The 12,575-nt window shown below is 38.0% G+C and overlaps 1 protein-coding gene across 1 annotated transcript in view; it reads left to right on the top strand.

Moving 5' to 3' along the window:
- ZNF568 (zinc finger protein 568) overlaps positions 1-8,913 on the top strand; it is a 35,597-nt gene extending 26,684 nt beyond the window's left edge. The window contains 4 exon segments of the mRNA XM_024733866.1: positions 3,137-3,263; positions 3,535-3,630; positions 7,385-8,760; positions 8,763-8,913. Of these exon segments, the coding sequence (XP_024589634.1) occupies positions 3,137-3,263; positions 3,535-3,630; positions 7,385-8,760; positions 8,763-8,792 (1,629 nt within the window). The 3' untranslated portion in view covers positions 8,793-8,913.
- Positions 8,914-12,575: the final 3,662 nt, after the last annotated feature.

Here is a 12,575-nt window from a genome sequence, read left to right as displayed (position 1 = left end):
TTTGGTCTTTTTTTTTTTTTTTTTGCCGTACACGGGCCTCTCACTGTTGTGGCCTCTCCCGTTGAGGAGCACAGGCTCCGGACATGCAGGCTCAGTGGCCATGGCTCACGGGCCTAGCCGCTCCAAGGCATGTGGGATCTTCCTGGACCAGGGCACGAACCTGTGTCCCCTGCATAGGCAGGCAGACTCTCAACCACTGCACCACCACAGAAGCCCTGTAGGTCCTTTTCTTCTCTTGTGATTTCCACTTAGAGAAGTTCCTTTAGCATTTGTTGTAGAGCTGGTTTGGTGGTGCTGAATTCTCTTATCTTTTGCTTGTCTGTAAAGCTTTTGATTTCTCCGTTGAATCTGAATGAGATCCTTGCTGGATAGAGTAATCTTGGTTGTAGATTCTTCCCTTTTATCACTTTTAATATATCATGTCACTGCCTTCTGGCTTGCAGAGTTTCTGCTGAAAAATCAGCTGTTAACCTTATGGTAGTTCCCTTGTATGTTATTTGTCATTTTTCCCTTGTTCCTTTTAATAATTTTTCTTTGTCTTTAATTTTTGTCAATTTAATTACTATGTGTCTTGGTGTGTTTCTCCTTGCATTTATCCTGCCTGGGTCTCTGCACTTCCTGGACTTGGGTGGCTATTTCCTTTCCCATGTTAGGGATGTTTTTGACTATAATCTCTTCAAATATTTTCTTGGGTCCTTTCTCTCTTTTTTTTCCTTCTGGGACCCCTCTAATGTGAATGTTTTTGCATTTAATGTTGTCCCAGAGGTCAGGCTGTCTTCATTTCTTTTCATTCTTTTTTCTTTTTTCTTCACATCTTTATTGGAGTATAAATGCTTTACAATGTTGTGTTAGTTTCTGCTGTATAACAAAGTGAATCAGCTATATGTATACATATATCCCCATATCCCCACTCTCTTGAGCCTCCCTTCCACCCTCCCTATTCCATCCCTCTGGGTAGTCACAAAGCACTGAGCTGATCTCCTTGTGCTATGCAGCTGCTTCCCTCTAGCCATCCGTTTTACATTTGGTAGTGTATATATGTCAATGCTACTCTCACACTTCATCCCAGCTTTCCCTCTCTGCCATGCCCTCAAGTCCATTCTCTACGTATGCATCTTTATTCCTGACCTGCCACTAGGTTCATCAGTACTGCTCTTTAAAATTCCATATATATGCATTAGCATACAGTATTTGTTTTTCTCTTTCTGACTTACTTCACTCTGTATGACAGATTCTAGGTCCATCCACCTCGCTACAGATAACTCAATTTTGTTCCTTTATATGGCTGAGTAATAATCTATTTCATTCTTTTTCTTTATTCTGTTCTGCGGCAGTGAATTCCACCATTCTGTCTTCCAGTTCACTTATCCGTTCTTCTGCCTCCATTATTCTGCTATTCATTTCTTCTAGTGTATTTTTCTTTTCAGTTATTGTATTGTTCATCTCTGTTTTTTGGTTCTTTAATTCTTCTAGGTCTTTGTTAAACATTTCTTGCATCTTCTCCATTTTTGCCTCCATTCTTTTTCTGAGGTTTTGGATCATCTTCTTTATCATTATTCTGAATTCTTTTTAATGGAAGATTGCCTATCTCCACTTCATTTAGTTGTTTTTCTGGTGTTTTATCTTGTTCCTTCATCTGGTACATAGTCCTCTACCTTTTCATTTTGTCTATCTTTCCATGAATGTGGTTTTTGTTCCACAGGCTGCAGGATTGTAGTTCTTTTTGCTTCTGCTGTCTGCCCTCTGGTGGATGAGTCTATATAAGAGGCTTGTGTAAGCTTCCTGATGGGAGAGACTGGTAGTAGGTAGAGCTGGTGTTGCTCTGGTAGGCAGAGCTCAGTAAAACTTTAATCCACTTGTCTGCTGATAGGTAGGGCTGAGTTCCCTCCCTGTTGGTTGTTTGGCCTGAGGTGACCCAGCACTGGAGGCTACATGTTCTTTGGTGGGGCTTATGGTGGATTCCAGGAGGACTCCTGCCAAGGAGTACTTCCCAGAACTTCTGCTGCCAGTGTCCTTGTCCCCATGGTGAGCCACAGCCACCCCCTGCCTCTTCAGGAGACCCTCCAACACCAGCAGGTAGGTCTGGTTCTCCTATGGGGTCACTGATCCTTCCCCCTGGGTCCTGATGTGCACACTGGTTTGTGTGTGCTCTCCAGGAGTGGAGTCTCTGTTTCCCCCAGTCCTGTCTATTTCCTGCAATCCAATCCTGCCAGCCTTCAAAGTCTGCCTCTCTGGGAATTCCCCCTCTTGTTGCCAGACCCCCAGGTTGGCAATCATGACATGGGGCTCAGAACCCTCACTCCAGTGGGTGGTATAAGTGTTCTCCAGTTTGTGGGTCACCCCCCCAGCGGGTATAGGATTTGATTTTATTGTGATTGCGCCCCTCCGACCATCTCAGTGCAGCTTCTCCTTTGTCTTTAGATGTGGGGCATCTTTTTTGGTGAGTTCCAGTGTCTTCCTGTCAATGATTTTCAGCAGTTAGTTGTGATTCCGGTGCTCTTGCAAGAGGGAGTGAGCACATGTCCTTCTACTCCACCATCTTGAACCAATCTACCATATATGTTCTTTACAACCACTCATATCCTTCTGCCATGGATTCAGCTCCCAATTTTCAGTTGATGGCTAACAAATTCTCATCTCCTTTCTTCATACCTCCAGCTGCATAGTGGACATTTCCATCTGGAAGTCTTAGAAATATCAAATTTTGCATGTTCAAATTTTCATACCTCTCCTCCTTCCTCCAGCTTTATTTCTCCTCCTTCCTCCAGCTTTATTTCTCCTCCTTCCCCACTATTTCCAAGTCCTCTTTCTTACTAGATTACATAATTGCTTGGACAGGTTCTGAGCCAGTTACCTATGAATCATGTCTATATCATCTCTGTCACAGCCTAGTATAAATCAGTGACCACTATTTCCAGCTTCCTGAATAATAGATGATGAATTCATCAGTTTGCGGATTCAGTAATTAACATACTTCTACAGGGTATTTCTATTACAGTATATTTTCCCGTATAGTATAAATACAAAATTACGTAAATATGCAAGCCTGATATATGGTATCTGATCAGCTAAATGGGTTCTTAGATGTTTTGACCACAGTGTTTAGTTTTGATGACTTCAAATTGTCTTTTTACAGGGAACAGTAACATTTAAGGATGTGGCTGTGGACCTCACCCAGGAGGAATGGCAGCAAATGAAACCTGCTCAGAGGGACTTGTACCGTGATGTGATGCTGGAGAACTATAGCAACCTAGTCACAGTGGGTAAGGGTAACTTTGCAATTTTACACAGAATTCTTTTCTGTCTTTGAAATCTGTGACGACTTCAACTTGCCAGATGTCTTTAACTAGCCTTCCCTTTCTTCATTTCATTGTATGTGCTTGTCTTTAGGGTAAAGGCTAATTACTTTGTCTCACTGTGGAAGTTCCTCCATCCTCATCTTTCATAGGCCCTCAAGTCCCCAGGACTCAAACCAAGGTCTGGATGGTTGTCTCCAGCATTAATATCCAAGTCCTTTGTTGTCTTTCATAATAGGCTGCCAAGTCACCAAACCAGATGTGATCTTCAAGTTGGAGCAGGAAGAGGAGCCATGGGTGATAGAAGAAGAAATGCTTGGGAGGCCCTGTCCAGGTGAATAAGTGAAAATGCGGGTCTGAATGAGAAAGACACATGACAGTTGTTCAGGGGGTTGATACCATTACACATTTTCCAAGATTTGCTTAAGTCTTCTACAGTGACGAAAGGTATGAATGCCTTAGATTATGGGGACACTTCCAAATACTGTATTGGAGCTATCTTCCTTTTTTCAAATTTTAGATACCAAAACTTCCCTAGTTCATTTACAGCGTTACTTTCAGGATTCGTGTCCCTCTCTATGATCCTTAAGCTCTCTCTTTGCTTTGTGTTCATAGGGTTTTTTCTTATGCATTCAATATTTGGTGGATGTATAGTATTTTTAAAACACATTTGTTTCAGAGTTAGATTCCTTTTCGTTCTATTTTGAAAAGCCTCAGATTTGTTTTGTAACAATACTCACTTTCCATTGTACTTCACAACTCTCACAATCCCACATAGGTTTAAAAGTTTCTGGCTTACAAATTGTTACCTCCTTCCTGCTTATTTACACCTCTCATTCCTTTAATTTTTTTGAAATATAATGTATGCACAGTTAGTTAAAAAATATAAACAGTCCAAAAGATAACATTGAAAAGTGAGTGTCTCTTACCCTTGACACTCAGTCCTTTTCTTTTCCTAGTTGAGTACACTTTTTTTTTTAGAGTTGTGCTGGCTATTCTTTTTTTTGTTTTGTTAATTTTATTTACTTATTTGTGTCTGCGTTGGGTCTTTGCTGTTGCGCGTGGGCTTTCTCTAGTTGCAGCGAGCAGGGGCTACTCTTCATTGTGGTGCATGGGCTTCTCATTGCGGTTGCTTCTTGTTGCAGAGCACGGGCTCTAGGTGCATGGGCTTCAGTGCTCGTGGTACACAGTCTCAGTAGTTGTGGCGCATGGGCTTAGGTGCTCTGCAGCATGCGGGATCTTCCCAGACCAGGGCTCGAACCAGTGTCCCCTGCATCGGCAGGCGGATTCTTAACCACTGTGCCACCACAGAGGCCCTGTGCTGTCTATTCTTGATTGTTTATTTCACCATAAGAATTTTACATTCAACTGTCTCTTTCCAGAGAAAAACGTGTTGGATTTTTTGGTGGGAATGTGTTAGAAGCATAAATTAACTTTCGGAGTGCTGACATCTTTATAACATCAAGGTTTTCTATCCAAGAACGTGTTCTCTGTCTTTGTTCAGGTCTATCTATTTTTTGTGTCCTTCAGAAATGCTTTCCAAGGTTTCCTTTATACCTTTTGTCAATTTCTTACTAAGTTTATACCTAAGTAACAGACAAGAGAAAAAAATCAGTACTAGAAGAATTGGAAAGGACCCTGTAAAACCATCTTTATTTATAGATGATAAGATTATAACCCTTAAAACACAAGAGAATCAACTGCAACAAATAGTAAGGGAATCCAGTGATATGGTAGGGTATCAAATTAACAAATAAAAATCAGTAGTTTTCATGTATACTTCAACAACCGAGTAGAAGATATAAGGAAAAGGAAACCACATTTATAGTCATAACAATATAGATAAAATACTATTCTGGGCATGGGCTCATGGAGCTTATAATTTAGTGGGAACTGGAGTCCCTGAGGTTTTGCAAACAAGCAAATATCTTTTTTTAAAAACCTTTATATTTAGTTGATAGTTGGCTGTGTATACAATTCGTGAGCCATACTGTCTTTCCTAGAGGTTTTGTAGACAGTTCCCTGAAGACTTTAGATAGTCCTCTGCTGCCTCTTGGCTTTGAATTGTTGCTTGGAGAAATCTGAAGCCTGATTGTTTTCCCTCATAGGTGACTTGATTTATTTGCCTAGATGCCCATAGGTTTGTTTTTCTTGAAAGCTTTAGAACTTTATGAGGCTTATTGATCAGTCAGTATCAGTTTTTCCTGTAAGCTTGTATATTCATGTTTTTTGATTCTTGTAGTGTGGTATAGATCTGAATACTGGTTCCTTTTATAACTACATTCCTCATCTTTTTTTTTTTTTTTTACGGTACGCGGGCCTCTCACTGTTGTGGCCTCTCCCATTGCGGAGCACAGGCTCCGGATGCGCAGGCTCAGCGGCCATGGCTCATGGGCCTAGCCGCTCCGTGGCATGTGGGATCTTCCCAGACTGGGGCACGAACCCGTGTACCCTGCATTGGCAGGCAGACTCTCAACCACTGCGCCACCAGGGAAGCCCCATTCCTCATCTTTGAACATGGTTATTTCCTGCTGGACCCACTATTTACAGAAGGAGAGTGCTGGAGATTGTCTAGAAAAATACTCGAGCTAGTAGGAAGCCTCTGTTGCTCTGTTGACTTCCTCTGTCATACAAGTTTTGGTGTTAAGAGTTGGTTTGCCCTTTACTTTTTCTGAATCAGAGATTATTAATTGCATGCTTCCTCTAGCACTCAGTATCTCTTCTACCCTCCTATGCCAGCATCCTGCTTATACAAGAATAATGGCTATTTGCATCTCCTTGTATAGCTCTGCCTTCCCTACCATTTGACAGGGCCAGAAGAAGACCATTATGTTCCTGCCACCATGCAGTCTTAACACATCTGGATTCCACTGTTGTAAAAAATGACTCATTCATTCTGTCCACAGGGTGTTCCATCTGTTTTGGAGAACTCTGTTCACCATGCTTTCTGTCTAAGATAAGAAAGAACAGCCAGTGTCTGGGTTTCTTCCCTGCCTGGTTCAGTGTACCCTCTGGTCTTTCCTTACACTCTGGAACTGGAGTTTAGCTGTCTTTTAGTTTTATTGAGGATATATTTTCTTTTTTGTTTTTTCTTCATGTTTGCAGAGAGGAGAGGACACAGAGGTGTTTAATTCCACCATATTGAAACAGGAATTCCTCTTCTATATTTGATCCTGTGGATCACCCTTCCTGAAAATGTCTTCTTTTCTCTAAAGGATTCTGATTTCTCTTCAGTTCCTGTTTATTTTTTCTTATTCCTTTATGAACTGTGTTTTACATGACTCCTTTTCTCCAGCCCTTACTGAGCATTATCCAAATGACTCCTTTTTCCTTTATGTACCTTCATGATATAGATGTATTCATGCCTTCAAATCAGTATATAACTCCAGGCTTTAAATTAATCCTCTGTTTTTCAGCCCCACTCTTATCCCTGCCTTTTAAGTACCTAAATCCTCCAATTTTTGAGCTTTTCTAGTGTTTTGTTGTCAAATCACTTTGTTGTTGGACGTTTGCATCTTCGTAGCTCAAAACTTGAATTTCTTATCTAAGCTATCAGTTGACAGTTTTCTTACCCTTTTGCCTTCCAGTATTTTGTTGAAATGTCTTGTTTACCCTTATTTTTACTCCTATTTCCTTTGTCCTTATGGGTTTAAATGTTTATTTTTTACTGTCATTTCAATGGAATTTTAAGAAGTGGGAGAAATAAACATATACATTTGATCTGTTTTGTTTAACCACAAGTGTTAATTTTATCCTCTAGTCATTTGACTTGCTATCCAGTCATTTATGTGTTTGCCCTTTCATCTTAATTATTCTGTTCATTTTACTGATATCTGCATTGTATGTTTTTTAAATCAATCAGAGCAGCTTGGGCCTATTAATGGCAGTATTCTCTCCATAATATTATTTATAGGAGTTAACTTCTCAAATCTTAGAAACTAGGGACATTTGCACTTTGGATTTCTTTCATATTGGGAGACTAGAGCCAATATCTAAGATCAACCCCACTTTGACAAATTTCTGAAATGTTATCAATAATGCAGTAGGAGAAGAATTCAAAAGTTATAATTTTTGGTCCTCCATTTTAGAAGTTTGGGAAGATGATGAACAGATCAAGGAGCAGCAGGAAACACTTGTGAGGAAAGTCACATCCATCTCCAAGAAAACTCTAATTAAGGAAAATGTCATTGAATGTAAAAAAGTTGCAAAAGTATTTCCTCTTGGCTCAGACATTGTTACTTCAAGACAAAACTTCTTTGAATATGACTCATTTGATAAGGGTTTTGAACATAATTTAGACTTACTTAGTTATGAGAAAGGCTGTATAAGAGAGAAAAATTATGAGTGTAATAAGTATGGGAAACCATTTTACCATTGCTCATCACATGTTGTATCCCCCTTTAAGTGTAATCAGTGTGGACAAGACTTTAATCATAAATTTGACCTCATCAGACATGAGAGAATTCATGCTGGAGAGAAACTGTATGAATGTAAGGAATGTGGAAAAGCTTTCAGTAGGAAGGAAAATCTTATTACACATCAAAAAATTCATACTGGGGAAAAACCATATAAGTGTAATGAATGTGGAAAAGCTTTCATTCAAATGTCAAACCTTATTAGACACCAGAGAATTCATACCGGAGAAAAACCTTATGCATGTAAAGATTGTTGGAAGGCCTTCAGTCAGAAATCAAATCTCATTGAACATGAGAGAATTCATACTGGAGAAAAACCCTATGAATGTAAGGAATGTGGAAAAGCCTTTAGCCAGAAGCAAAATCTTATTGAGCATGAGAAAATTCATACTGGCGAGAAACCTTATGCATGTAATGAATGTGGTAGAGCTTTTTCTCGAATGTCATCTGTTAATCTGCATATGAGAAGTCACACAGGGGAGAAACCCTATAAATGTAATAAATGTGGAAAAGCCTTCTCTCAATGCTCAGTATTTATTATACATATGAGAAGTCATACAGGGGAGAAACCCTATGTATGCAGTGAATGTGGGAAAGCCTTCTCTCAAAGTTCATCCCTTACTGTACATATGAGAAATCATACAGCTGAGAAACCCTATGAATGTAATGAATGTGGAAAAGCCTTCAGCCGGAAAGAAAATCTCATTACACATCAAAAAATTCATACTGGAGAGAAACCTTATGAATGTAATGAATGTGGAAAAGCCTTCAGCCGGAAAGAAAATCTCATTACACATCAAAAAATTCATACTGGAGAGAAACCTTATGAATGTAATGAATGTGGGAAAGCTTTTATTCAGATGTCAAACCTCATCCGACACCAGAGAATTCATACTGGTGAAAAACCCTATGCGTGTACAGTATGTGGGAAAGCCTTTAGTCAGAAATCAAATCTCACTGAACATGAGAAAATTCATACTGGAGAGAAACCCTATCATTGTAATCAATGTGGAAAAGCTTTCAGTCAGAGACAAAATCTCCTTGAACATGAAAAAATTCATACTGGAGAGAAACCATTTAAATGTAATGAATGCGGTAAAGCCTTCTCTCGAATCTCATCCCTTACTCTTCACGTTAGAAGTCATACAGGGGAGAAACCGTATGAATGTAATAAATGTGGAAAAGCCTTCTCTCAATGCTCACTACTTATAATACATATGAGAATTCACACCGGTGAGAAACCTTTTGAATGTAATGAATGCGGGAAAGCATTCTCTCAAAGAGCATCCCTTTCTATACATAAGAGAGGTCATACAGGTGAGAAACGCCGAGTGTACTAAATGAATAAAGGCCTTCTCTTAAGTTCAATCCATGCTTTACTTAACTTTAAAATATCTTGGCATAGTCTCAAAAAATGAAAAAGGTCTTTATGAAAAAATTGTAAAGCTTTGTTGAAGGGCAAAAGACGAGTAAATGGAGGGAAATATGATGGATGTAGATGGAAAAACCCAATATCATAAAATGTCTTTTCTCCCCAAATTAATCTATGGACCTAATATAGTTCCAAACATCTAACAAGAATTTTCTAGGGTCTTTACCAAATGATTCTAAAATCCATATGAAATAAAAGTCTATGGATTGCTGAGACAATATTGAATAAGAACAGAGAGGACACACCTTCTACCATATACTACACGTATTATGAAGTTATGGTCATATAATAGTGTGTGGTGTTAGAACATTAATGGATAAATAAAAAGGATTTACAGGATAGAATGCCTAGAAGTAAATGAATGAATATATGCAAACTTGTTATATATATATATATATATATATATATATTAGACATGACATCGTGAATCAGTAGAAGAATGATGGCCTAGTCAATAAATACAGTTGGGAGTATTTGAATCTCCATATTGGGGAAAATAAAATTACATACAACCTTACAACATATAAAGAAAAAGAATTCCAAAGGATTTGAACACTGAAATGTGAAAAGCCAAACTCTGAACTTCTTGAAAGGAAATAACAGGATATTGTCTATGACTTTGAGGCAGGGAAATATTTTTTAAAAGGACCCTGCCATTCCACTTCTGGATATACATCCTAAAGAAATGCATAAATATGAATAAAAAATATATATATATCTGAATTGAAAACAACATATATATTGAAGGGATAATGGATGAATAAAATGTGATATATTCAAATAATGGAATGGTATACAGCAGTTAAAAGAAATGAGCTTGGTCTATATTGTGTAACATGGTTGCTATCTAAAATAATGTTGAGTGAAAAAAAAAATCAAGATCCAGATGAAACATACCATATAATAACATTCATGTAAATTGGAGTGAAATCATTCACAAAGAATAGAATTGTTTTTATTATTGAAATATGTATGTAAAACTATTTTAAATGGATTAAAAAGGACACATACCAAATTATTGATAGTGTTGTCTCTGGCAGGAGATTAGGATTGAGGGTGTTGGTCAAAGGGGGCTTTTAGCTTTACTTGTAATTTTTATGCCTTAAAAAAAGATGGGTAGCATATAAAATAAATCTTAAAAGTTAATGATACACAATGGTGATATGGATGTCTTATCTTAATAGTGTTTTTGTACTTATTTCTCAGGATTTATGGGCTAGGGGAAGCCTATACCCAGAAAATAAAATGTTACAATGGATTCATATGCCCTATCAGGTGCTAAACTATTTTTTGAAAAATATTTCCAGAAAAGTAGTAATTAAAAGTGATAGTTCTGTTTACTATATAATATGAAGTTAACATGTTTTATCAATCCCATGATGCTTTTTTCCCCCCCACATTTTCACATTCTGAATTTAGAACTCAGTTTTCAACCAAGTATATCTTAGATTCAAGGAAGTATATAATTATTTATTAAAAATTTGAAAATCAGAGGGCAGTGTGACAAATCAAATGTGATTTTATTTACTATTTTAGGGCATCATCAAGGTCTAATGATACATACTCTCTTAATGTGTCTTGCCGACGTCTTTTGAATTTTCTGGTCGATTTACAACCCCAGGATTTTTTTTGATGGCAAGTGTCATTTACAGGCCTGCAATTATTTTGAATATTAAGTGACCATTAGCGCTGGGTTTAAAGCTGCTGTTGTGTGAAACGGCCAGAAGGCGGCAGCATTTCTCCTTACCAAATCTGGTTACTAGGGCAACAGAGCCATAATGGAAGTTGTGCTGTAAGTTGTAAATTAGGACGGAAAGTGCCAGGAAAAGCCCTTTAAGATTATGTCTCATTACTTCTTGTTCGTTTTTTAATTTAATTTTTTATCACAGCCAATTTGATTACAATGTTTTGTTTGTTCTAGGTGTGCAAGATGTGGTTCTTTACTATTTTAGGGCGTCATCAAGGTCTAATGATCCCTGCTCTCTCAATGTGTCTTGCATTATTTGGCAACTGACTTGTTGGATTCATAGTTAATAAGTTAGTAATATGCTTAGAGTCATTGTGGAGAAAAAAAGATTTTCCTGAGAAATTAACTCTACAATATTAGTCTTGCACTGTAAGTTTCCATACAACCAGCATAGGCATTAATATCATTGTTAATTATTACAATATTTTGAAACAAGAAAGCCTTTTATAGGCCATTTTAAAATATTTATTTATTTATTTATTTACTTGGCTGCATCGGGTCTTAGTTGCGACACACAGGGTCTTCATTGAGGCATGTGGGATCTTTTGTTGCTGTGAGCGGGCTCCAGAGCACATGGGGTCTCTAGTTGTGGCACGCGGGGTCTCTAGTTGTGGCACACAGGCTCTAGAGTGCGTGCTTAGTAGTTGCGGTGCGCGCCTTGTGGGATCTTAGTTCCCCGACCAGGGATTGAACCGAACCCACGTCCCCTGCATTGGAAGGCAGATTCTTAACCACTGGACCACCAGTCCCAAGAAAGACTTTTATTTTCTTGAGGTAGCCATAAGCAATTATGTAAAATTGCTTCACTCTTCTACAACCCTTGTTTTATGTACCTATCTAGTTTTGGTTGGAAGCAGTGGTGGTCTAAGACCCTGAGCAGTAATAAGAGTTTCGCTCAAAGGATCTCATTCTCTGTAACAATACATGAATCACCCATTCAGGTAATTTTTTTTTTAATTATACCACCTGTACAATATTATTTGACATGCAGAAAACCATTAGTGCCTTTTTAAAAACATGATTAGGATTGGCGATGTTGTTCAAAAGGAGTCTTTAGCTTTGAATGTTTGAATGTCAGCCACATTTATTTTAAAGCTGATTTCACAAAACTAAATCTTTCTCAAACTAAATTTATGAAGTACAAGCATGAGTAATGTCAATTTTACTTTTATTAGCTATTTCTGAAGACTGACAGTGACTTATAATTGTAAATAGCAGGTGCTGATTTTTATGAAATTAATTTACCAAAACTTAAGTATCTAAATGAGTGTTGTAATTTCATAATCTCTTCTTTCATAGATTTTGTGCTAAGTCCAATTTTGCCAGCACACTTTTTTGTAGACTTCTTTTTTAAAAAAAATAGTTTTCAAAGTTCATGTATTATATACATAACAAGATCTGTATATTTTTAGTTGCAAAACTTTTTTTTGGGTCTAAACTTTCATTTTTCACTCTGATTTTCTTTTTAAAAATAATTAATTAATTAATTTTTATTTTTGGCTGCGTTGGGTCTTTGTTGCTGCATGCCAGCTTTCTCTAGTTGGGGCAACCAGGGGCTACTCTTCATTGCAGTGCACAGGCTTCTTATTGCAGTGGTTCTCTTGCTGCAGAGCACGGGCTCTAGGCGCACGGACTTCAGTAGTTGTGGCACATGGACTCAGGAGTTGTGGCACACAGAGTTAGTT

Source organism: Neophocaena asiaeorientalis, unplaced genomic scaffold, assembly GCF_003031525.2.
Source record: "Neophocaena asiaeorientalis asiaeorientalis breed wild unplaced genomic scaffold, Neophocaena_asiaeorientalis_V1.1 scaffold280, whole genome shotgun sequence".
Classification (NCBI taxonomy): Eukaryota; Metazoa; Chordata; class Mammalia; order Artiodactyla; family Phocoenidae; genus Neophocaena; species Neophocaena asiaeorientalis.
This window is presented reverse-complemented; position numbering and strand designations above follow the sequence as displayed.